General features: G+C 50.0%; 3 protein-coding genes and 1 long non-coding RNA gene across 4 annotated transcripts in view; 2 read left to right on the top strand and 2 right to left on the bottom strand.

The window, feature by feature from the left end:
• DUSP14 (dual specificity phosphatase 14) overlaps positions 1-10933 on the bottom strand; it is a 19173-nt gene extending 8240 nt beyond the window's left edge. The window contains exon 1 of the mRNA XM_006016075.3: positions 10627-10933. The gene's annotated coding sequence lies outside the window, so the exon portion shown is untranslated. The remainder of the gene's footprint in view (positions 1-10626) is intronic.
• The window catches only part of SYNRG (synergin gamma), a 123443-nt gene that overhangs the window by 61100 nt on the left and 37166 nt on the right, over positions 1-25177 (top strand). The window lies entirely within an intron of this gene.
• On the top strand, positions 749-10583 carry LOC112551130. Its single transcript, XR_003095300.1, has 2 exons — positions 749-1316; positions 8995-10583. It is a non-coding gene; the product is annotated as an uncharacterized LOC112551130 (long non-coding RNA).
• TADA2A (transcriptional adaptor 2A) overlaps positions 20749-25177 on the bottom strand; it is a 27795-nt gene continuing 23366 nt past the window's right edge. The window contains exons 14-15 of the mRNA XM_006016074.3: positions 24002-24075; positions 20749-22108 (exon numbers count right to left, since the gene is read on the bottom strand). Coding sequence (XP_006016136.1) covers positions 21923-22108; positions 24002-24075 — 260 coding nt within the window. The 3' untranslated portion in view covers positions 20749-21922. The remainder of the gene's footprint in view (positions 22109-24001; positions 24076-25177) is intronic.

Genomic DNA, 25177 nt, shown 5'->3' with positions numbered 1-25177 from the left:
AAAGGAGCTGGAAGCCATGCTCAAATCCCATTCATATAAGAGATCAGGGTAGAGAATCATGACATTCCCTTTGGGCCTTAACCCATGAAAATCCACATCACAACTATTTCCTGCTGCTGCTGTCCTCGTCACCTGAGATTGCTGCTGATGGGATCAATACCAAACTGTTCCTCCCCATAGGAAGAATCAGCAGGTTGCTCACTGAATGATGCTAGGCAAATCAGATCATTAACTACCGGTCCCCCAAAGCTCACACAAATGCTGAGATATAGTTACATCTGACAGCATAATACTTCTGCCTGGACAGATGCATGTCCAAACCACCCAGCTTGCTATCATGGTGGCACTTGTGCTGCAGGGCCTGGGAGCTTCTGTAAAAGAGTAAAGGAGACAGATGGATGCTCCACTACATGGAGTACAGCTATCTTACTATTCAAGCCTGGTTTGGAGACAGCAATCATAGAGGCCCCCAATTCTGCAGCTCAGCAAGGTAAAGCTGAAAGGGGCTTTTACATCTCCCTTCTGCCTTGAAGAGAGGATTTTTTTTTCTGGAAAAGCTAATAGCACCTGGAGGTGATGGCTCATGACAGTAACAGGGGCACTGGGCTCTTTATACTGTGGCTCACTGGATCTAGTAGGGTCTCCCACTCAGTAGTGACTAGGGATCTTTGTCACCTTGTGGCTGTGTGGTAGCCTCAGGCTGGCTAATGGGCTATTTCCCCACCTTGCAGTAAGTCCTAACGGGGGTGCTTGTTGGCTCCCTATGGTATAAGAGCGCAGAATAATGGATCCACAAAGAGATCCTTTCTAGGTAGTTACCAAGCCTTAGCCTCTCCCGTGCTGCAGATATCAGCTGCTAAGAGGCATCCGCTTGAAATAAACACCATTTCCCCAGAAGTGTTTGGCAGTAGCCAGAGGAAACGTGGTTGTAGTTGGCCTTTAATTAAGACAGCTGCACTGCTTTGACCCTTATGAAGAGGCAGGAAAGAGAAGCAGAGATTGGTGGGGTGCTAGCATGTCTTCCTATGCAAAAAGAGCAGGAGGAGCCAGAAGACCTCTGTATTCAAAGCCTCCAGGTGCCTCCTGGACAGCAATCCCGTGCTTGTAGGATAGTGTATTCTCTGACTGCTCTCTGTGGGCCAGAGGGAGCCTTGCTTCCACAGCTGCCCCGTGTCCTGCTAATGTGGATAATCATCTTCAATCAGTACCCAAGACATGCTGACCACCTTGCAAACCCACTGACACAGAGAGGTCCTGTTCCTATTATGTGGTCGGCTGTGGTGAGAAAGTCCTGAAGGAATGACGGCTTGTGTCAGGTAGGCTTGGGACTCAACAACTGAGTTTTGCATGTTGTGGTGGGACTTGTCAGGGTTGAGATACCTGAGCAAGGCAGAATGAGAGGACGTTGTTTTGTGGCTACCAGTGCTGCGATCACCGAATGTATTTTAGTCTTGCCTTGGCTTGCTGGTAGCAATGCTGGAATCTTCACCTCTCGGAAGGGGTTGGCACGTACTCTCTGTGGCAGGTTTTCTAATGGTAGCAGCCTCCACTTAGGCAGTGACCAGATTTTCAGATCCCTGCTTGCACGGGGTCCTAAACTCTCGAGCAAGTTTGTGTTGCAGAGTCTTGTGAATCTATAAGTCTTGGGGTAGTTGTTTGTTTGTTTTTCTTTTAGCCCCAACTTCTGGACTCCTGCGATTGTGTAATAATTTCAGGTGTCATTAAAAAAAGGGAATGTTTCTAGCCCTCAGCTGCAGAGAAATGCTTGAAAACATAGTCTGAGTGCATCTGAAACCCTCAAACTGAAAGGACCCAACATAGTTTAGTTTTAAAAATCTCATGGCTGTGGCTGGTTGCCCTAGTGTCTGTTGTTCAGGCGACTTCCTTAAAAACTAGGGTCTCCCTTGCAAATGCTGCGCACTCAATCTGCCCCAAAGTGCCTGTGCAGAATTAATTGAGGCTGCCGGAAATGCAGTCTGCTTCCTATGTGTTAGCAAGATAAGTAACATGGCCAGTGCCTCATGGATGTGGCCAGAGCACATGGCTGAACTTGAATTAAAGTGGGGAGGAGGACAGATACGGTACTGATCTGGAACTTGGGACACTTTGGGGTTTTTTTTTTCCTGTCTCTTCTGCCAGCCTGGTGAATAACTGGAGGCACTTCCCTTCTCCTCGCTGTGCTCTGATTTTTTTTTGCTTTCCTGATAGTGAGATTGACCTCTGCAATATGCTTGAAGATCTGTGGATGAGCAGAGCCACACGGGAACTAGCTACATCTGACGTAAACCCAAATGGCATCTCCTCTGAGTCAGAGTTACTATATAGCAAGCCCAGCGGGGTAGCATGGGGGAAGCAGAATAACTAAATCTAGAGGATTGCTCTTTGAAAGACAGGAAGCTAAGATCCTGCTCTCTTCTTGGAGCATCTTGTGGGATTTGAAGCAGATTTGCAGGCTGGGTGCATGAAATGCCAGCTCTGAGGCAGGATCTCTCCCTTCTCCCAGGAGAGGCTAAATTATTCATTTTAAACATGACAAATGTGCTCCAAGACTGTGATGAAGAGAAGAGTCAATATTCTGGTCACTGAGTGAACTAGTCTGCTCGGGGCTCCTCTTGTGAGCCAGGCTAAGCAGCAATTTGCAGCAAAAATTACTGTTTCTCTTGGAGGAAGCTAGTGAAAATGTGTTGGGGCCTGATGATGCTTGAGTGGATCAAGCTGTTAGCAAGACACCGTATGCTAACGGCCAACACCGGTCACCATCTGACTGACCTGAGAGACTGTCCAAAAAGCAACCAAAACTTGGTGGGGAAGGCTATGTCAGGGCAGAGGTTTCTCACCCTTTTCTTGGTCTGTGGTGTACAGTGGCTTAACCTAATGTATCCCTCGGCTTTGCCCATGAGCAGTGGGTTGAAGGACTTGAGACCCAATGTGATTTGCTCTGCTGGTTTGCATGTGAAGTGAGATGGTCACGAGCCACGGATGTGTGGTGGAGCCACACCAAGCTGGCATTAGTGGCCGATTCCCCTCTCATGTGCTCACCGGACTGTCGGGGATGATAGCCTGACTTCCCTGAAAATGCTGGCTGATTCATAGCCATATCTGCACACCCTTTGGATGGGAGAAAAGCAGTTCAGTAAAGAAAGAGAATGAACTGAATACGGGAGGTCTAATAATGAGGATGATTTTGCAAGTGGTGGGGAAGGGTAAAGGTAAAGGACCATGCTCTGTGTTGACTTGCACTGTAGAAGTTGGTTGGCTGACTTTGTGCAGGGCAGGGTGGAGCGAGGCCATGGGAGCTTAATTCATGACAATGACCCAGTTGCTCAAACTCTAGTTTTGGGGAAGGGATGGATTTTGCCAGTAAGATGGGTACTTTTCTTTTTTTTTTTTTTAACCATCCTTTTATAGAGCAGAGCTGCTTGTGCAAACTGCTTTCCTGGCAACTTGTTACTGGGCATGTGAAACCTGCCTGGAAGTCCTAACAAACCTGTTGAGAAGGAAGTTACGTAGGACTCCATAAATGCGTTAAACACAGATTTACATAACTCAAAGGAGATCTAGTTTATGACGCATGGAAATGAGAATTAGATGGGTATGTGGAAGTATTAAAGTAGCACTGGGTGTGCTTATACCGGGGATATCTGCCTCTCTCGGCTGCAATGTGAAGTACGGTGCCAGGCACTCCACGGACAGCTCCAACAGGAGCTGGTGGCATAGGGTTCGACATGACCCAACGGGGAAGGGAAACCTCAGCATGAGGCATTGCCAGACAAGGCTGCCTACTTAAGATCCTGGATTCCTGACCTCTGTGTCAGTGGGTTTGCAAGGTGGTCAGTATGTCTCGGGCACTGATTGAAGATGATTCCTGAGGCTGGCACTTCCCTTTTGCAGGCAGATCCCAAGGAAGCGAGGGTTTCCAGGGGCAGAGGAAGGAAGGGAGTATACTGGGAGCACCGGGGTTGGGATCTGGGCTGACACTGCTTCTCCTGTTGCCCACAGCATTTTGCATGTTTGACTTTTCAAGGCCCTTCAGTTGCCATAGCAAATCCTTGCAAGCTCAGCCGAGCCTTCCCGCAGGCACGTTGTATTCCCTGCCACGCTGCCTCGCGCCGCCTCCCCTTGGAGAACAGGAGCAGGCAGGACTGCTATTTTTTTGTTTGTTTGTTTGCTTGTTCCCACTTGACAGCTGGATCCTGCCAGCTGCTAGTGAAGCCTCTTGCCCTGAGGGAGCTCGCAGCCAGTCTGCAGCGGCAGGGAAGGGCAGGGGGCCGGGGAGCAGGAGCCGGCGGGGGCACCTCGGAGAGCTGGCATTTGCAACCAGGGTCAGGGCTGGGGCCTCCTGCCGTGAGGAGCAAATTGGGTTTTATTTGGAAATAACCTTTCAAAGCAAGAGCTGGATTATTTTGGAGCGCCTGGCTGCAGGCCCAGCTGCCCACCGTAACGTGACGCACGCTTGCATGCCGTAGCCACGAACCGTGAACCCGAACACAAGGCAGGTCTCAGGCCTGGCGCCGGCATCTGGGCGCTCCAGAAACCGATCTCTTGTTTAGAAGCACAGCAAGGTGACTTGAGCAGGGCAGGCTACCTAAGAGCTACCGTGCGGGGAGGCTCGAGGGGCAGGTGGCTGTAGAGCCCATGTAAATAGCAGTATTGTTTCCCACTTCGTTGCTGGCTGCAGGCAGCTCACCCAATGCGGAAGGCTTTGCAGCTCATGTTAGCAACCCCTGGCAGGTGGGGCAGGGGTTCAGGGAAGCATTGCTGCTTAACTCTCCCCATCCTGAGCCCTCAAGATTCAGAGCAGTGTCCTTTGGTGGCTTTGATCCAACGCTTGCTGGAATACAGGGACGCAGGAGGGCTGGGTTGTGGCCCTGTCCTGCCTCTGAGCACTGCCCGAGTTCATGATGACCCCCCTTTCTGCAAAGGGTCTCATACAGTGAGGCCTGATAAAGGGGCAGATTCTGGTCCCCAGGGCTGGGCAAAATGGCAGGCAGCTGTTCTGAAGCAGCAGGATCCGTGTCCCATCTCTGCTGCTACGGTGAAGTCCCCAACACGCAGCACAGGGATCACCACGAACTCCAAGGTAGCTACAGGTTCATTGCAGCACTCGGCCGGAAACGAACTGGCGCTTCCCTCCTAATTCCCAGATGTGACGCCTGATTCTCAACCTGGCACGTCCTACGCACCTTGCTTCAGTGAAGGATCTCAAAGCATTTCATTGAAGAGCCGTGCTTTGGAGCCTTTCCTAACTCCTGGGGGCAAAAGAGTTTGCTCCTCGACCACTGACGTAGAGCTGCCTCTACAAAGCCACGCAACAACTGAAGGCGAAGTAAGGGGGGTCTCGCTACAGCGGGGAGGGGGCACTACACGCAGAAGACAGCAGCCAGAGAGAAAGCAGAAGCAGACCGTTATAAAAACAGGTTTCCTGCCCGTGGCAGCTGGTGAAAGGAAAGAGGTCGCTCGCTCGGCACAGCGGTGGCTTCACTTGGGGTAGTCTGTCTATTAAAGAGAATTTACACACAGCAGCAAACACTTCTCCCTCCTGCTTGCTGAGCAACATGGGGCCAGGCCCCACCTGCCCCTTGCCTATTCTCTGCTTCTCCGTGGATAATTCCCTGCATGCTTACAGCTTCGTAAACTCATATTTGTATGGACAGTCGCTCGGCAGAACTAACGGTGAACGAATTCCAATTTCCTTTGTGAATAGGAGCGCCCGGCCTGGCAAATTGCTGTTAAAACCTCCCTCTCCTAACAGGAAGAGACGCGTACAGGAGACGGGAGTGTTGGTAAAAGGGAAAATAAAAGCTCATTAGGCTCCCGAGCCTCCCCCACAATGAACCGTTTGAGAGAGGCCGGGTAATCTGACCTCCCTTTCCACCTCCTGTTGAGCCTTTGCATCTACTACGCTCCGGGGAGAGAGGAGCTGCTCACGTTGAACCTGTTGAGAGCGCTTGGCAGGGGACTAAAGCCCGCCTGCTTGTTTTCCGCAGGGAGGGGAATGATAAAGCGGGCTGGGTGAGAGCAGTTTCTAAATGTGAGTCTGGGTGTCGGGGATGAGAAGCGAGATCTGTGTGAAAAATTCACTAGGCAACTGTCTGCAGGGGTATTTTTAGTGCCGTGATGCACGCAAAGGGTGTGCATGCCGGGGATTTGCACCTTCGGGTTTCAAATGGTGCTGCCAGCTTTGATTCCAAATGGCCAGAGGCCGGGCGCTGCCTCTAGCTGTTCCCCTTTTTATTTCCTATTGTACTTCCAGTTGTACTATGGCCTCTTTTGGTCGCGATAAGGCAGCCAGCATGTGGGGGGCATTGTGTAATTTGGGGGTGGAAAGGGCTGGGTGAAACTTGCCCTATCCAGATGCCTAGATAGATAGCACCCTGTGGGGAAACACAGCTAGGGTGGGGCACCGGGTAGACAAGAGTCTGTACTTGTTCCTTGGGCCGAGGGAGGCTGGAAACCTTGCTGTGCCGTGCTGGGGGGAGCTCTATCTTGTGTATGTAAGCTAAATCAACTATTATGGGCATGTCTCTCCCTCCCTGCTTGTTGCTATTTCTGTTGCATCAGCTACAGGCCTACTCCCGACTCAGAAACTTCCACCCAACTCTCTGGATGCACTTGTCTTGCTGGTACAATTTCCTCTTATTGAGGGTGGGGCTAAGGGGGTTTCCTCCTGGCGCAGAACCAGGGTATGGTCTGGAGGTGCTGTGAACATGGCAGAGGAAACAGCCGCTCTCCAAGGCTGGATGGATGCATGTATAGTGTCTTTTTTCCCTGCTGACTATTGGAAATGAAACCCCCCTGGCATTATTCACCTCTCACGCCTGACTTCCACCAGCATAACTCAGTCAGTTTAAAGGAGTCGAATCTCTGCTGGTGTGATCTCATGCAAACGCCTGATGGCAGGAGGGACTCTGGCATGATGGTATTCAACCAGCATCAGTGTTATAGAAGAGAACTAGGCTATCCAGCTGCATCCTTAGGGTGCATCAGATGTATGGGTGTGTCCAGGTGGCACAGATGAATGTAGAGGAACACGTTCCCTGCCATCTCTGGGTTCAGTAGCATCCTTTCCATGCTATTCTCTAGTTTTCTCCTGGGAGATCCTTATTAAACCGAACATGTAATAACAAAACATCTGTTAATATTCTGGGCTTCAGGACTACAGATTAATCTGTTGGAGCAGGCTGTAATTCTGCTCCAGGCTCATCACATCCACAAACTGTTCATTGATTAGTCCTGCCCAGAGCAGCAGTTGTGCAGCGGGGCTGGGGAGATGGATCCAGCTGGCACAACACCGAGGGGTGTTTGCAGTCACCACTGTACCTGCCTGTGTCAGAAAAGACCTTACTGAGCACCTGTGGTGACAGCTCCAGGTCTGAGGTCAGTCTGCATTGACCTGGGCAGTTCTTTGCTATGATTTCAAGGCAGTGGGGTGTCTTTTAAATAACTGCAAAAGAAGAAAAATAACTGCCCAAGAAAGAACCAGGAGAAGACTATTTGGAGAGGAGGGGCGAAGTGTCCCTAACTCCTGTACATCACTTCACTGTTGGAGAGGCACCAATAGAGCATGTGCCTTTCCATGATAAGGTCATGTCTGAACTCTGACCACGACTGCCCTGGTCTAGCCTGGAGTAACACTTTGTCATGTAATAAGAGTGCTCATGGAGAAGCTTTGCTCACGTGAACAGTTGCATGAAAGCCAGTGGATCTGTTCTACCGGAGGCAGGGTGTCACCGTCTTGGCCCTTGGGATCCTAAGACGGGACCGGGCAGCAACGTGGGATTTGCAGAGGGCACGTGCAGTGCCTGGGCCTGCCACAGTGTTGGCTTCAGACTGCACCTCTATAGTAGGCGCTGGAACAGGACCCAGCCCTGAACTGCTTGAGTAACTTGTCCTCTTCACTGGAATTATCCTCGCAGCCACCCCAGTGAGATGGGGGAGAGCTGTTACCCCCATCTTCACCAGGAAGAACTAATGCACCAAAAGGCTGAAGTCAATATTTTTTAAAAGGCACCTAAAGATGCAGCTAGACCCTCTTTTTACAAGTGTTTAACTGCCTAGCTGGGGGAAGAATGGGGTTAAAGGTACCTAAATCACATCATTAGGAACTTATTTACTTTTGAAACTCTGGATTAAATGACTTGTGCAAGACCACACAGGGGGGCCTGCAATAGGCCAGTCTTGAATCTATGTCTTGAGGCTTAGCCTCATGCCCCGATCATTGCACCATCTCTCCTCTCAAGACGGGTACCTCAAAGCTAATTTAGCAAGGAGGGTTGCAGGTCAGATATGAGCAGCTGTGTATCAGTGCAGAGTACTTTACACGGTCACCGTCACAGCCTTCTTGTGAGCCTGGCACTCCTCCATTGTTCAAACCACTGTGGCAACCCCACAGTAAGCGCAGGGACTACTGCAGTGGTGTTTTTGGGCAGGAGTGTTTGCATAACTGGTATAAAGAAAGCCTGTGTGTCATCTCATTGGAGGAGTTTTAATGTGGTGGTTGAACCTGCCTCTCTGGCTTTCCCAGGAAGAACGGAGAACTAGACTGTCCTACGTGCTCATCCCTGAAACTAATCAGCTAGCAGGCCTCGGCTTCTGCACATTCCTCTCTTCCTCCCTTGAAGTCAGCTCCTTCACCTTAGTTCCTGCTAATGCTCCCCTCCCTAGGGAGCCTTTCCTCCACAGCTCTACACACCGTGCTAGCAAAGCACAGGGAGCCCCCAAGGGCGACGCACAGTGTAAAACCTTCTAGCAGACACATCATCAGTAAGCTGGCCTCTGGGGAGGATGCTGAGGCCCTCCCATTCAGTCGTCATCTCTACGTCTTCCTTGCGTGCAATAGTGGAGGAATAGGTGCGCCTCTCTAGAGGTGCAGATACCCTGTTGCTCTGTCCTGGCATTCATCAGGGTGGATCCTGCCTGACTGCTCAGTTCTTGTGTACGTACCGTCTCGGGACTGGCCATGGATTCCCATTTCTTTTTTTTTTTTTTTTTTAGGCTCTCTACAAGCATTCAGGAGGGTGTGGTGACGTCTCATTGCCATTCCTCATAGCGGACCCAGTGCTAGGCCAGCCTCCCCTCCCCTGTCACATCGGGGGCCACGGAGCAGTTTCAGCCACCATGGAACAACCCTGCCCCTACTGGGACCATTCCTTCTCCCTGCTCTGGTCCTTCATGCGTCTGCCTTGCATCCCACCCAGCTGCTCAGGCTGGTTGGCCCTAAGAAACCAGTAAAGTTAATAACTTGTTTTCAGGGATGCAGCAAAGCTCCCCTGGACCTCAGCGGTGCAAGGCTGGGCCCACAGACAGAGAAGGAAACCCATCATCGCTTTGCCTGTGATGACCAAGTATTGGCTAGAGAGAGCACTTGGGTGGGTGAAGCAAGGAGACCTCTTTGCTGTCACAGAAAGAGGCTGGGGCTTACCTCGGTGTTTCTTCACCTTCTGCTGCAGTGAAGGCAGCGACAAATCCTACACAAAGTGCCCTTCCTTCTCCACCCCAGGCTCCCCAAGAGGACTACGCAAGCCACAAACCACGCAAACCTCATAAGAGTTTCAAAGAGCTACAAAGACGACTTAAAAGGCCAGCTGCCCATCACAGAGCGGGCGTTCGGCTCGGACAGAATAAAGGCATCTGGTAGCACGGCACACATTAAAGCAACTTTGCCATCGATCCGGCTGTAAAGAACTAACAAGTTCAGCACAGGTCTAGTCTATAAACACTCCTGGAATTAGAGGCACCGAGGAAGCAACAGGACGTGTTGTGGTTTTTATTACAGTAGTTAAATGCTCCCGAGTTGGTTGGATTTAACAATCCCCTTGTACCCAGTGGGTGGGATAAAAGGGGGGGGAAAAATATAACCAAGAGACATTGAATTCTATCTTTTCCTCAAACCAAAGCTAAGCCCTCCTCCTCCTTGAGCAGAGGTGGTCAGGTGCCTGCTGCTACTTGGACTTACCATGGCAATAAACAAGATTCCCCCCCCCCGGCTCCTCTGTCCCCTGCCTAAGCAGCCTCATCCAGCGAGTTGTGTCTTTGATAATCAACCGGCAGCAGGGAGCCGAGTTCCCTGTGGGAGCAGCTTGCACAGTTTATTTTTTGCACATGCAGCTCCTGCCTCTCCAGAGGTGGGGACGGAGCTGCCTCCTTGACATCACTGGAAAAACGTAAGCTGGAGACGGAGAGGCACGAGAAAACTCTGAGCCCGGAGCCTGGGGCTCTCTGCTGTATTCCCACCAGGCCCCCTTGACCACGCTCCAAGGAGGAAGCTGCCGTGTCCAGTCTTCCTAAATCGATTGGCTTTTTATTGACGGACGAAACTCCAATGATCTCAGCATAAACTGGAATAGCTATTTGGTTTTCCACCCCCCCCACGCCCTCCCCCAACACACACACATCCAGCTGCTGTCTGACTTCCCAACACCAGGGCTAGAGATTGGTTCATCGACGCCTTTAATATTGCTGGCCACTGAATCCTCTTTCTTGGGCGAACGGCTTCCCCTCTCCCCCAGCGCAGCCCAATCCCCTCCTCCAGAGCTGTCATTTTCTTTAGGAGTTTTGTCTATGGAGTCTTTAAAAAAAAAAAATAAAAAAAAAAAAAATGTCAAAGTGATGTTGTTTTCCTCTTACCCTCTTTGCAGGAGGCGGCAGCGGGGTCCTCAGCAGTTCACTTCCTAGGTTGCTCCTCCCTGCCAGGCCAGCTGTGGTCCAGAGCGTCCCAGGGCAGGGTGATGAATGAGCCGGACTTTTATATTCCTGGGAGCTGGGGAATGACTCCCTGAGCCGCTGGCATCTGATCTCACCGCTCTCCGCTGTGCCAGCCCCTCCTACTTTTCCCTTGCCTCCGTGTTAGCAGCTCGGTGTGTGTGTTAGTTACCAAGATACGGTTCTACAGGCTAAGCTAGCCTGGCTCTTCCCCAAAGCAGAGGGAGGCAAACTCCCAGTGTCTGCCTGTTAAAGGAGCCGCACGACTTCCTAGGAAATAAGGAGCTTAGCACTAGGGATGAAGCACCATCTTTTTTCGGCGGCACTGGTCCGCGAAATGCAGGTGTGGAGACGGCCTCTCGGTCCAATCTGCGCCATGCGTTGCCCCAGTGGCTTTCTTCTGGTCGGGTCGCTGTAGCTGTTGCCCCGCGTCCCAAATAAACGTGCTCTTCTGCCCTCTTTTCCGCCCCATGTGTTTTTTGTTTTTTGTTTAAATTAAAGCCTTCTCACCCCTCTTCTGCTGATAAAGCTCCCTGGCCCCATTGTACAGAAAAGGGAACCGAGGCACAGAAATGTAGCTGAAGCCACCCAAGTAGACTGGAGCCAGACCCCAGCTGTCTCATCCAGGCTTGTGGTTTAAAAAGGAGACTGCGTTTCTCGTTTTATTCAAGGGACTTCTCCAAAAGGCTCCTTCGCTTTTATTTATGTATATTATAAGCTGGAAACAAGAACTCATGACATGCTGATGAGCCCAGCAGCCTGACAGAGGAGATGGGCCACCAGCCCTTATCTCTCTTCTCCCCTGGGCCCTCGGTGAAGGCATCCAGGTCCTCAGCTCCACTGCGGACACCCTCTGCACCAAGTCCTTTATCTCCTCAGTGCCTCAGTTCCTGACCTGTGAAATGGGGAGAATAATACAGCTTTATCTTGCCGAGATGGGGTAAGGGTGCCTTGGTATCACAGTGACAAGGGCCGTGCAAGTCCTTGAGGGCCGGCGAAGCTGGGAACAAGTGTGCTTCTAAAAATAAAACCATATGGGAGGGGTTTTAGTTTCATTGAACCCTTGAAAATCAGTGCAAGCGGGTCTGCTGGGGTCGGGCAAGCTTAGGACTTTGGACAACATTAGCTTCACTTCTTACTAAGGAGGTGGGGGGTGGGAAATGTGTGTCCAGCATTAACCCCTCAAACGCTGCCATGTAGCTGCCAGGCTCCGGGCAGAGTTGCTCAGTTTCTGCTCTGCCGCACACAAAATAGCGAGCTCTTTTAATAGGAAACTTCCCTTAACGCTCGGCCCTGTGGCTTTTATCTCACTTGAGTAGGTTTCATGACTCAGCAGCACAGATGGATCCATCCCTCTCAGACCTCAGCACCAAATCTGTTCGTTGCTCCAGAGGCTGCTTCTTTCCCGGACCCTCTATCGGCCTTATAGGAGGCAGTGCTCTTCCTTCAGACCCTGCCTCTGTGGTGAGGAATTGCATCACATTCATTGCGGAGGTGGGAGAAGAGCAAAAATAGATTATTTAAAAAAAATAAAAACCCTTAAGAGGCCAAAAATATGAGGATTTAAGGGGGGCGGTGGGGTTAAAGACACTTCTGCAGTGCTCCAGCTTCACTTTGGTGTGACCGTTGTGTGGAGTTATCCCACCATTAAGGTGGAGTAAAGCTCTAGGGAATCGGGCCTCTGATGTCCAAGTCAGCTGCCGTCTCCTTGTTTCCAAAGGCCTGTCGTGGTGGGTGAATGTCTGTCTGGCAGAGCTGCCCGCTGTGTCTGTGTGCATGTGAGTGAACCTGCAATATGTGTTCGGTGTCTACCTCGTACACATGTTGCATTGGCTCAGCCGAATGCCTTGAGTGGAGGAGGTGGGAGCCTTGCCTTTTAAACATGTATGTAATGCCATAAACGTTCCTTGGGCTGGGATGGTCTCGGTGGTTACGTGTTATCTGTGTGCTGAATGTGCCAGTGCTATGCTAACAATTACTTCCAAGCATTGTGTCTGCACCAAGTGCTGTATGTACAACAGGACTCTGGCTTTGGTTGGGACATGTAGAAGCCACTTCAGTATAAATGATGATGACTGGTCTTGGCAGGATGGGTTACCAGGCATGGAGGATGAGCTAAGGCCAAGCCTCTCCAAAAAAAGATACGTGGATGCCCTGGCAAACACTGGCCATTTAGCGTCCCCTCAACATGATGCTCAGTCTCCTGGTTCTTGCCCCGTTGTACTGATTAAATGATAAATACCTAGATGACTGGACACTGCAGATAGTCACCAGGAGGAGAACTTTAGGTCATCTTTTAAATTATCTACACAATGGTGTCTGGCAGCATAAATATTAATGTGACTGGTGCTTTTAAACCTGCCGGGAGCCTCGAGCCTTTTAACGCGCATTAGACAAGTCCAATTTACAAGAGAGAAAGTTTGGAATCCTTTGAACTAGGTGCACGACAAATTAACCGAGCGCTAGAGTTAAAAGGAAATGTCAAAAGGCCCCCCTCTTTCCCCCTGCGCGTGGGAGTACAAGCACTGAGACGGCAAGTGATGGCCCTGAACGCAGGAGCTAAGTGACAGGAGGAGAGAGCTGATCGAGGTGACGTTCAGGCATCCCTGCTAACGTGGCTGTTTTCTCCTCTGCCCCTTTTTTTGTTTTAGGAGTGCAGCTCCAAGCGGAGCAAATGCAAGGACTGGCAGGTTGGAGGGACAGGCCTGGATCCTGAGAACACCTTTGCTTTTTCTCTTGGAGATCTCTGCTAGCTCACTCAGCACATCCCTGCACTCTTGCATCATGATTGCACCCCTTGTTTTTTCGTTGTGTTGCCCTGACTTCTCAAGAGCAGGTCCTTGTGTTTTGTCCCAGGCTGAACTGTCAATACCTCCCTGAGTTTAGCACTTTGCTTCAACTGGGCCAGCTGGAGGCATGGCCAGATGTGCTGGCTAGGGCCAGGTGAACCCACTGGTTCCCCCTGAAAGACCCATTTGAGAAATAATGTCTGAACAGTGAAGCAAGGGGGAGACCCAAGAGATCCCCCAATGCTTTGGGATAAAACGCTTGCGACCAGATCAGATTCTGTCCCCTGACACCGAGCTCTGGCGTCTGGAAGTCAAGGGGGTTGAAAGCTGTCGGACACATCGCAGGGTGGGCTCTTCTGGGGTGGAGCTCAGCATTCGTTTCCATCTTTCTGAGTCAACGAAGCTCTCCCGATGAGCCAAAGCGCCCCAGGGCGTTGTATCATGATTGCATGGCTTGGCTATTGCCAGAAAATGTTATGGTGCATTTCTGAAGGGTGAGTTTTGGTCCATGACCCAGCCGGCCTTTGGGGACATTAGCTTAATTACCCAGCGTGTTTTTCGTTCCACCGCTCTCTGATCTGCGGCTGACACGTGGGCCGTGCAGGCAGCCTAAGCCATGAGCTGGCTCCCGCTTTCCCCACCTGGCCCATGTTGCCACATGTGCAGCTGCTCTTCACCAGTTTCCATGGTTACGCAACAGTTTACTTTTCCCCCCTCTCTATTGGCTAGAAAGGCTGCAGAGCCCTGGTTTTCCGTGTGATGCAAAAGCCCAGGCCCAGGATGCAGCCGGTCGAGTGCATCATGTGATGATGGGCAGAGGCTGACTCTCAAAAGTCCCTGCCTTCGTGTGACGTGGCTACCTACCCAAGCACTGCCTCAGCCTTGTTTTCCTGCGGCAGGGGCCGATGCCGCGACGGGCAGCTGGTCAGAGCCAGCACCCAAGGGTCGGGATGCCTGGGTCCTTTCCCAGACTCCTCCACCAGCCTGCGGTGCCACGCCAGCGAATTGCTCTGTGCCGTAGCGCGCCCGGCTGCAGGATGGGAGAAGCGAAGGAGACGTGCAGGTGGCTGCAATTAAACAATCCCTTAGTTGCTCTGGACCACAGCGAGCCATGGGGGAGACTGCGCATGTGCTCTGTTTGGAACGGGCAAGATGCAGTCTCCCACGCGCCCCTGTGCATTGCCTGTGGTAAGGGCCAGCTTTCCAACAGCAACCACTGCACTTGCCCACAGTGCTGTTAAACCACGTTGCAACAGCCACTCATTGTGTGGATCAAGGCCGAGAGGCTCTGTCACGTCCAGAAGAGCAAGCAGAGCCCTGTATTTTGGGTTGCCGTCTGCCTCGCTTTTATCCTTTCTTCCTCTCTTCCTTCTCCAACTCTTACCAGCATCAAGTGACTCCCCAGGGAGGCAGTAAATGATCTCCCAGGGGTGAATCCAACAAAGGAGCCCGACACAGGCTTCGTTAAATGCACGGTGACAATGCAGAGCACCGCGAACCTTAAGCAGTTGTTAATAGGGACAGAAACCCGAGCCGCAGGCTGACCCACAGGGTTAGCAGTAGAAGAATACAAGAGAAGGGGCTGAATTCATCTCAAAGCTGGGTGGTTTGGGTCAGTGGAAGGAAAGGGCTAACAGGGCTCTGGGCAAACACGTGGCGCTCTCAGAGTTGCTGTAAGGGCTGTCTGGGCACATGCGGGGAGGGAGGGAGTCAGGGGCAGATGAGCTGTGGTGAGGAGTGCCTGCCTGTCCTGCTCTGGTATCGCACAGCCCTGGTGGAAAGGATCTGGGCTTGCCTGGGTGTGGACTGTAAATACGCAGGGACCGCTCCCATGTGCATGTCCGATTCATGAGTGTGGTGAGGAAATTGGGAGGCACAGACGCGATGTGGGGCTGTGTTGACGGAGTCATTGTCCCCAATTGTGGCTTTGCATGGCCCGAGCCTTAATCATGCTAGGGCTGAAGCACAAAGTCCTTGGTGAACTTAAGGACCTGGTTCTTCTCTCCCTTAGTCCCCTATGTGTGTGTACATACCAACATAACCACCCCGCCAGTTTTTTTCATGTAGGGCCTGACCTGAAATTAGTAGCAAAGGTCCCAATGGCTTCAGCAGGCTTTGGCTCAGACCTTACAGGCCAGATCCTGAAAAATGCCAAGCACTTCCCACTGAGCAGCTTTACCTAGCAGGAGTAGTACTATTAGAGTGGCCTCAGCTGGAGCAGGACCAGTTGTGCTTACCAAATGCAGAAGAGAAAGGCTTTCCCTGTCCCCAGAGGCGTATAGTCCAAGAACTCAATTTTGGACGTACACCCATTAACAAACAGCAACAAACTGCGTAGGCTTCAGCTCTGCCGAAACACCTCCTTGAGCTTTGTCCTCAGCATTGCTTTCGTGGCTGGCACCATCTGGTTTCTAGCTATCTTACTCGCCTGTCTCTTCCTGAGCGTGTAGCTCCTGGGGTTCCCGTCCCCTTAATATAGCACTCAGTCTCTATCCCACAAAAAAGTGTTGCCCTCCCTGATGTGACCTTTTTACGACTGAGTTGCATGTAGTCAATACGAGCTGGGTTGCAGAACTAGCGTGGTGGGTGAAGCAAGCATGTGGTCATTCTTTTCACAACACTGAGCCCCTCGGGATGGACAGACGGATGGACACGCACACCAGCAGCACAGAGCATCTGGACGCAGTGTGCCCACAGCATACTCGAACTAATTAATGCTTGGACTAACTACCACTCTAGCGTGGCCTACATCGTACAAACAGTCTTGTTTCAAAGCCCTTGACGCTAACTGATGGTGTATGCATGTATAACTATTATTAGCTTCTTGCATCCTTTCCTCTTGTGATCCACTCGTCTTATGAGGTTGGTTTTGATGATTTTGCTTGTTCCTCTTCCTTCAGTATCTCCTGCTTATCTGTAGTATTTACATTGCCCGTTTCTTGGCTCTCTCAGCACCTTTGGCACGTTTATCCTCCATAACATGCCTGTAAGGTGGAGAAGTGCTGCTCTTCCCTCTGCACGGGTGGGGGAAACTAGGGCACAAACGACATGAAGTGCCCGACCGACGGCAGATCAGGAAGTCTGTGGAGCGCAGGGAACTTCACCCAGCTCTGCCAGGTCCTAGGCTGGGACCCTGACCATCGGACCAAGTTTCCACAGCTCTTATGCATTTAAAACATTCACGCTTGCATCTGCAGAGACAGGCATGCGTCACGGGCTCCTTATTCCATTGAAGTGTAGCATCGCCACCAGCATCCTGGCATCACCACTTCCCAACTCTGCTAGCGTGACTATGTGCACATAGGATGCTTTGATAGTGAATATTCTAATGCAGAGAGCAAGGGACAGCTCTTTTTGGGATGCGCTTGAAAACATTTGGGTGACAGGGCCCTGGGGAGAATAGTTTCTAGTAAATAAGCCACATGCTGGCTGTTACCAACTGTTTACTCTCCTGTGCTTCTCAGACCCCGAGATGTGCGAGTTGTAGATCTTGAAGCCAGGTTGCAACATGCTTGCTTGTCATGTGCCATCCCCATACAACTGAGAATCGCTTTTCTCTGAACGAAGACATCGGCCTCTTTCATTGCCAGAGAGGGCTGCCAAACCAGTTTGTCGGCACGTCAAAGAAAAGTGCCGTGGGGGCACATTCGCCTCGGCTGGATTTTCTTGCTTTGCTTTTTATTTTAAATGAGCAAACTGCGAGCGGCATGGTCTTTATTTGAAAAGCTGTAGCTCTTGCAGAGGTGATTCTTGTCACCAAACTGAGGTGGCTTGGATGTCACTAAAGGCTGCTCAAATTCCAGTCAGGTGGCAATTAAAACTAGGACTCATGACTGCATTATTAGTCTTGCAGCCGCATGCAAGAGCCCTAGTCTGTCTTCAAAGACAGCTGTGTGTGCTAAGGGCTGTACGAACATGTAGTGAAAACTTAAGTGTTTTCATTCCAGGGAGCTTATAGCTTCAGTGCTTTGCTGAATCATGATTGAAACATGTGCTGAGCTACACGTTATTAAAAACAAAGATGAACACCTTGTTTAATTGCAGAATAACAACACACCCAACGTAGAGTTGCGCTCCCCAAAGTTGTACCGTGTAACAACGAGTGCTGGAAGCGGTCAGTGCCAAGATAATTTACCTGCATTCAGGCATAATGACTAATACAGGATCCCGGCAAGATATGCTAACCAAGCCTGGCCTGCGTCCCATCTTCCCCGAGTCTCGTTCCATAACTAGGCTCTTGCATTCACCTGGCTCGGTAATTAAGCCACTTTAAATCCTGAGCTGTGAGTTCACGGTGTGCCAGTAGCACTGAGCTTGCCTTTAATGCATGCTGTCCAAGAGCTGCACAGCACTTTACATGCTTAAACGATTCAGCCTCGCACATGCCTCCCCTGCGAGGTAGGCTTTTATTATGTTGATCTCGCAGGCTGGGGGGAAATGAGGCACATGATTGCCAAAGGTGACTGATGATATCTGGGGGCATTGCCACTTTTATGAAAGGCCAGTGTGGGAAGCCTAAAAAGATCGATCGATCTATCTATCTATCTATCTATCTGATAATGCTTTTTAAGGCTTCTTGCACTGGCCTTCCATAAAATATATTTTTTTCCCTCCCCCAGAGAGTTGGTCTCCAGTGCATCTCAACTCAGGCCCCTCTAGGGTGTCATACTGGGAATCCAGGCCTCTAAAATCCCTTTGGAAAATCCTGGCCTGAGTGACTTGCTTAACTTGATGCCTTCTCCGTCCCCTCTTTCGCCCGCTGCCCATCAGCAAAGAAGACAGAAATAGACCCCAGTTCCCCAGCCAGTGCGAGCCTGCGGATCAGGCTGCCTCTTTAATATCGCATCATGATTAAAAATAAAATGGCAAAGTGAGACGATGAATGGGGTTCCGATTTCCTTTTGTCGCCGCGCGGTTCCAAGTGATTGGCAAAGACGAGCCTTGTAAATAGAACACTATATCCATGGCAACCCTAACTTTTCATTACTGTTAATTACTTGTGTAGTGCCAGGGCTGTGCATGGCAGTTTCCAGGACCAATAAAGACCAGTGGCCACAAATGAGCCACATACTAAAGCAACGTGAGACCAAGTTCCTGGCAGGCTGCAGTTCATGAATTTTGGTGGGTGGTTTTGGGCCTTCTTGAGTTTTGAGAAGGGATTTGGAGAGGGACGGTTCCAGCACCCCTCTCAGCCTGCAAGTCGGTGCACCAGGAGCCTGGACAGCTTGGGGTGGGGCAGGATGTGGCATCAGAGAGCATTTGGGGAGCTTATGAGTGGATGGCTGAACCCTTCCATAGCAAAGCCTTTGAGGGGAGTTATTGGTATTTAAAAATCTCTTTAATGGAAGAACTTGCTCTGCACACACCCAGAAAGCCTAAACTGTTTTCAAACCAGTGCTGCTAAGCTTGTTTGCAAACTGGTTGGGAGCTGGTTTTAAAACCCCTTCAGCCACCTGACTGCGGGCAGCTATCTGCTTCCAGCAGGTTTTAAAACCAGTTAGGATTTGAGGTGAAACTTCTCCTGGGAACAACGCACTTAAACGTCCTTGGGGAGGTTTTTTTTCTGGCAGCTGGGAAGAAGTTCATGCCTCCCTACTCGGTAGTGTTTAACTGGGCAGTACATGCCCACGGGTGGCTAAAGGATTGGTGGGAGTTATGCCGGGAAGCCTTGCTCTTCCATTCTGTGTGTAAGTACTGCAAGGGCGATGGTGAGGTGTCGAAACTCCATGTACAAGCACGTGACTTCTTCAAGTTCAAGGCTGGCTCTGAAAATATAGGGGGGGGCAACACAGGACAGGACAGAACAGAACAAGACCACAACCGAAAGGGAACGGTCTGCAACAATATGCAGCTTATGTCCATTTTCCCATTGTATTGCAGCAGTCTGCTGAATGATAGAGGGTATCCTTTTGTTTGGGTTGTCTTTTTGTCTTACAGCCCCGTTTGGCTACAGCATAGATTAAAATGACACTGGCAAATGTTGGTTAGTTATTAAGCCTGACACTAACACAAGCACCTTCTCTCCTCTTCCTGCCTCCACCCCTCCTGCCTGCAAAGGTGACTGAGGGCAGAAAGGGTTGGTCTTTACTTCAATGGTGTGCGAGTCGGGCATTCCCCTCCCCTTGTGCTTCTCGTTACCCTGGATCTGTTGCCTTTCCTCTTTCCTGGTTTTGCTGGTCTCTGTGGGAAACCTGAAGTGGAGCATTTGCTCCAGCGCCCGTCAGAGGGGGCAGACGTATTGACTCTTGCACACAGTTCTTTTCTCCCCCGGTGTTTTCCAGGCAGCCAAGTCAAATGGCTGCTAACAAAAGGAGCAAGAGCTCTGGCACGGCAAAAGGCCTCTTGCTCTCCAGTGCATTTGTGGTGTCATAACAAGGTTGGTTCTGCATTTGGGCCAAATCCTCAGCCTGCTTAATTTCTTATGTGCTGTGCTGGTGCAAAGGGGAGGTCACGTGGGCCAGCGGGTATAGCCAGTGTAGCTGCTTCCTTCATGCAGTCCATGGCACAGGGGTTGGGGGTCAGAGAAGAGTTGCTGCAACACACTGTGCTTCAGCTATGGTCAGCTGGTGGATGATTAAGAGCTGAACCAGCTGGCAGAAGCTAGGGCAGACCTCGGGCAGCCCCAACTTATGGCCTAGCCTGGCCTGAAGCAGGTCATCACGGAGCTATTACTAGCTCCCGATGCCTCCCATTCGAGCAACAGCCAACTGCAGCAAAAAATAAAAAATCTGCTAGTCTTCCAGGAAAAATACAGCAGACAAGTTCTGTATTTCTCACGTAAGAAAGAAGCTCCTAAAGCTCATCTTACATTGCAAGGTACTGAAAAGAAGCACAAATGAGTGTGTTGCCTTTGCAATATCTAGCCCAATAAAAACATGGTGTATTGACCTTCCCTCTGTTTATGGGTTACTGTGACCACTTGGCCATCTAGAGCTGCTGCTTTACCTTAGTGGTATTTACTGGCAAGATCATATAGCAACTTCTATAAAAGCTGTTGTCAGACACAGGAACAAGTATTGTATCTTAGCTACTATCATTATGACAAAGTGAGATGCAAAGACACAGGGAGCTCAGCACCTTAACACCTTTAAAATCTGGCTAGAATTACCCAAGAACGTTAGCTAAGGGATGGTGATTCAAATCAGTTTTATTACATACCAAAATATCTCAAATTCAGTGGTATTTCATATGCACAGAGTAATTACTCTTAAAGAGAAAAAACCCTTTTGGTAGACTGATAGCTTATTTGGGAGCTCTCTTTTTTTTTTTTGAAAACCGCAATTTCGAGACTACAAATGACATTCCCGTGGCTCTAGCTGTTAGGTAATCCACGCAATCATGATCCAACCAGACGCTATCGTCGCACTAACGGACAGAACCTATCCGATGATTGATAACAATCCTAACTTACTGTCTAGTAAACCATATTCTGCATAGCCACAAAGGAACCATCTTTTCCCCGCCGGTTTTCTCGTACTACTTAACACTGCATTCTAGACTGAAGTCTAATAATGGATCTTTTTTTTTTTTTTTTGCAATAGCCTGTTACATTTTCTTTTGGCTAACTGACTACATTCCTACTAAATGCAGTAATACAAGGGAGCCTGGCCCCAAGTTCAGTAGGTCAGAGCCGCCGTTACTACCATAGTGGCATGTAGCTCGTCCTAATTGGAGGCCTCGGTGAGTCTTGGTATTGATCGAGTGCAGCAAATGGTTTATGTATGTTCTGAGACCTGCTTCTGGCGGCAGCATCAGCTCTTCCCATTTGAGACGGAGCAACAAAAACAGGAGCCGTGTGCAGTTTGACCAACGTTTTGATGAACCTGGAGGTTCTCTTGCAGTGATATGCACTAAGCTCACATAAAGGTAGTGTTCAGATGACAATGCTTCCCGCAGTGACTTTTCTCCCTCACCGTACGGCATTACATTTTAAAAACGAGCACGGTGGATGCTGCTTTCCTCCCCTCCAGTGTGTATTGTCTCCTTAGAAAGGCAATGCTGTTCTATGAAGGAGTGCAAGGGGACAAGCTTCTAAGTCCCACCCTGCTCACAAAGTATGCATGTGAGCTGCTCTGCGTCCTCACCCTCCATTGCTGTCTCTCTTGAGCTCCAAGAAGTGCTAGGAAAGAACGCCCAGACCTATTTAATACTAGCTTATACAGCGCACAGCGCTTTGCAGAAGTACACGGCAGCTTAATACTGACAAGAACATTCGACGACAATCAAGAGGACTAGACAGAGAAACACCAGTGTTCATACAACTTTAACAAAGCTCCCTCTGCAGTGGGGTGTTTTTTTTTTTTAACCCAAGAGAGCCCTAAAAGATTTTCCACTAAAGTGTCCTTGGTTCAGCGTTAAGATCTTTCCATGCTGCCAAAGCTACTGCAAACTTTCCTTCTGCTGACATGCATCAAAGCCCCCCTGGTCTGTCTCTAGGCTTTTGTGATGTACCCTTCTCTGATCAGGAAGTCATAGATTTTCCTGGTTTTGTTCACATCGATTTTGATGAGCGCTCTTGCCTGTGCCAGTCTCAAGCCTCCTTGCTTGTTACACTCGTTCACTAAAGCAGCTTTATATTCTAAATAGGCTCCGGGGACCAATCTCACCATCTGACAGAGCTGGAAGACAAGGTAAAGTTAATAAACATTAACATCTGTCACACTTGCTCGCTTTGCAATACCTGTTGGGGGAGAAAAAAACCCCAAAATACATGTCCTCTCTGCCCTTTCTCCTGAAGGGGAAATAGCAACGACAAGGGATCCCAACCCACAGGTTGTGAGAGGAGGAGCTTGCCAACACTCCTGCTGCTTTCAGAAACATCCCTTCCTGACAAATCAGCTAGGGAGATGAGACCAAGCTGTCCAGCGTGAAGCAGCAGTGCTCTTATGTCCTGTGTGCGGAAGGGAGTGGGGGGGGGGATTTTTTGCAGAGTAAGGGAAAAACACATGCCAAAGGAGCTCAGGCTCACAACCACAGTCTAGCATCTTGGGCACGTGCCAGGAAGGGCATCTATAAACCTCTGACAGACTAAGGCTTTAATACCTTTCCATAAAAGCAGCTCTGTACACAACAGTCCGGCTGGGAACATTATACAGATTATGCATCTGAGTTAATTAGAAATGACTATGTCCAGTCTCCTGCAGACTGAAAATATTACTTCTAAAAAGCTCTCGGGTTCTGCTGTTAGGACAGAAAGGTACCATTAGCTCTCACCAGTAGGCCTCCCGTTAGATGCTGTGCTATACAGATACTGGAGATGCTGGCTGGCTCTTTGATTTAATAAGGCTATGTGGAGTGACTGTACCCTGATGACAGAGAACAGTTGAGACAAGGTCTCAGCTGGATGGAGCTTCTCTGAACTCTGCAGACCAGGATATCGGATTCCTGCATGAGCTAATATTTTTGGCCCCTACTATTTATATGCTGAAGAAAGCCAGAAACGCCACGTGCAGTGGTGAACTTGTGATCTGATTTTTCAATTCTGCAGGATTCAATGAAGGGGAAGCACCATTTGGTTCATGCCGGATGGAAAGAGCCAGGAGAGTCTGAAATGCATTTAGTGCACATCACATGCATTGATACATGCCCTGTCGAAGACCTGAGGAGAGATTAAGAACATCTTCCCTCCACCCCCGCTGCTATTTTCTTCCTCTGTCAAGGCTGCCACCTACTATTGCGAGGACCAGTGAGGGGAGGGCATTCTAGTACTGGAGCCTCTCAGGGCTGCTTTCTGCTAGCCAGATTAGTCCAAAGGAATGTCCACACTGTGGTTAAACAGTGAGATTGCAGTTAGCTCAGATACTGCCACCAGGCTAACTGCACGGCATGAAGCTCCATGCAGGCTGTAAAACCTGCCTGAGAAGCTAGGTAACTCCTCCCAGGACTAGCCTGTGCAGAGTGCTGTGTTGCAGCACCTACGCTGCTTTTAGTCCCTGTGCTAGGTGGTGTACATCCAGGACTGATATGCCTACTTTGACTGCAGCGTATACAGGCCAATTCCTCGCGTAAGGATTGGTGGCACAGATCTAGAGTGAGGCCAAGCTAAGGAATGCTTTGCTAACATGTGTTAGGTCAAACTGCTCTCTGATACACGTGCAGCTCTTTCTGGGTTAACTCCCAGTCAGCAGGGTTGGCCTAATGGGGTGGGTTGAGGTTGGCCCTGTGGCATTTGGATGAATTAAGTGCTAGATCATAGGGGTTCACTGAGCCTTCCAGGAAGGCCTTCAAAATGCTCAGCCAATTACAAGCAAATATTCACGAATGAGAATAATTGCCCTCTTCCTCCAATACAAAACGAGGGCTGAGTAAAGTCTGTTGCGCTCTGCACGTAATACCATGTAATGATGCCCCAGCACACTCCCTTGGGCTGCCGCTGCTAAATGCACTAATTTGCTGTGTCCATGTCATACTCGTGTGGTAGCAGCAGAGACTAAGCAGCCAACAAAGGAACTGCCAAGTCTGACTAGCTGAGACTTGGCTGTCTTCCTACTCGTGTTCCCTGATTTCCTTACCTCTTTCTCCTTCTCGTTAAGCTTCTCTGTCCCTGGCAGACCGGTAAGGTTCAGCGGCGGCGCGCTCCGTCTGCCTGTGGTGAAAAGCAAAGCACTATATAAGCCCTGATGAGGACAGCGTGTTTTGGGGGCTTTGGCCCACAGGCAAATGCCATGTATCTTTATCCAGCACAATCCAAGTGTTCATGGGCAGTTATGTGGGGCTTTTCTTAATGTGAAGTTGTAGTGGTTTAACTGAAAGTGGGCTTGCAATTTTGAAGAGGTGCAAATGCATGAGGCTCGGTGGATTTTTTCACTCTGAAATAATATTCTAGTTCTGATGCTAACTAGAATTGGCAATGCAGGCTAAATGGATGTTGGCTAGGATTAAGTAAAACCAGGCACCATTTTAGCAGAAGTGACTTGGGTACTGCTAGAGTTTAAAGCAGTACAGTGCTGAGCGTGGACTGTGCCGCAATGGCTGCAGGCTACCAGAAAAGCAGGGGTGAAACACAGAGGTTACAGGAAGATGCTGGGATTATTACCCTTTTTTTTTGCTGATCTGCTTTTTAATAACCAACTTCCTCTGGGCAGCTCTCCATTTCGCAAGGCACCCGTCTCCTTTAGGTGCCAAAAGCCTTTGCAAAGCTGTTTCTAAAGCTCCTATCATGCATTCGGGCAAAAAAAATGCACTCAATGTAAAGCAACTGCAATCCAGGCTTTGTTTTCTGTTTGCTGAAGGGAGGGCTGCAGTACGGCCTAGCAAGAGCCTGCCAGAAATCCTCACTCTTGGACCCCATTCTTGGTTGTTTATAACTTTGCAGCTAATTCCCCGAAGAGTCTGTCAAGACTTTGCCTGCAGCTGCAGTATCTGGCTGCTCCAAGGCTACGCTGAGTCTTGCTCTGGGTCTGAGTACTAGAACAGAGCAGGAAGCCCCTCTCCCCTTTCCTGGGCACAGACGGCACAGATAAGGAAGATCTTTGGGGCGAATACGGAGGGACAAAAGCCTGACGTGGGATGAGGAGTGGAAGGGAAAAAGGAATGGGGGAGGGAAAGAAAGAGGGAGAGGGAACTTGCTGGGCAAGAAGAGAGTTGGGAACCGGTAGGGTGGGGAGGCGACAAGAAGGCAGATTTGATAAGGAGCTGAGATATGGGAGAGAAGTGGGAGGGACTGGGGGAAAAACCTGGGAAAAGGA

This window comes from Alligator sinensis, unplaced genomic scaffold (genome assembly GCF_000455745.1).
Source record: "Alligator sinensis unplaced genomic scaffold, ASM45574v1 scaffold118_1, whole genome shotgun sequence".
In the NCBI taxonomy this organism is placed as follows: domain Eukaryota; kingdom Metazoa; phylum Chordata; order Crocodylia; family Alligatoridae; genus Alligator; species Alligator sinensis.
The sequence above is the reverse complement of the archived record's forward strand: the minus strand, read 5'-3'. Positions and strand labels throughout refer to the sequence as shown.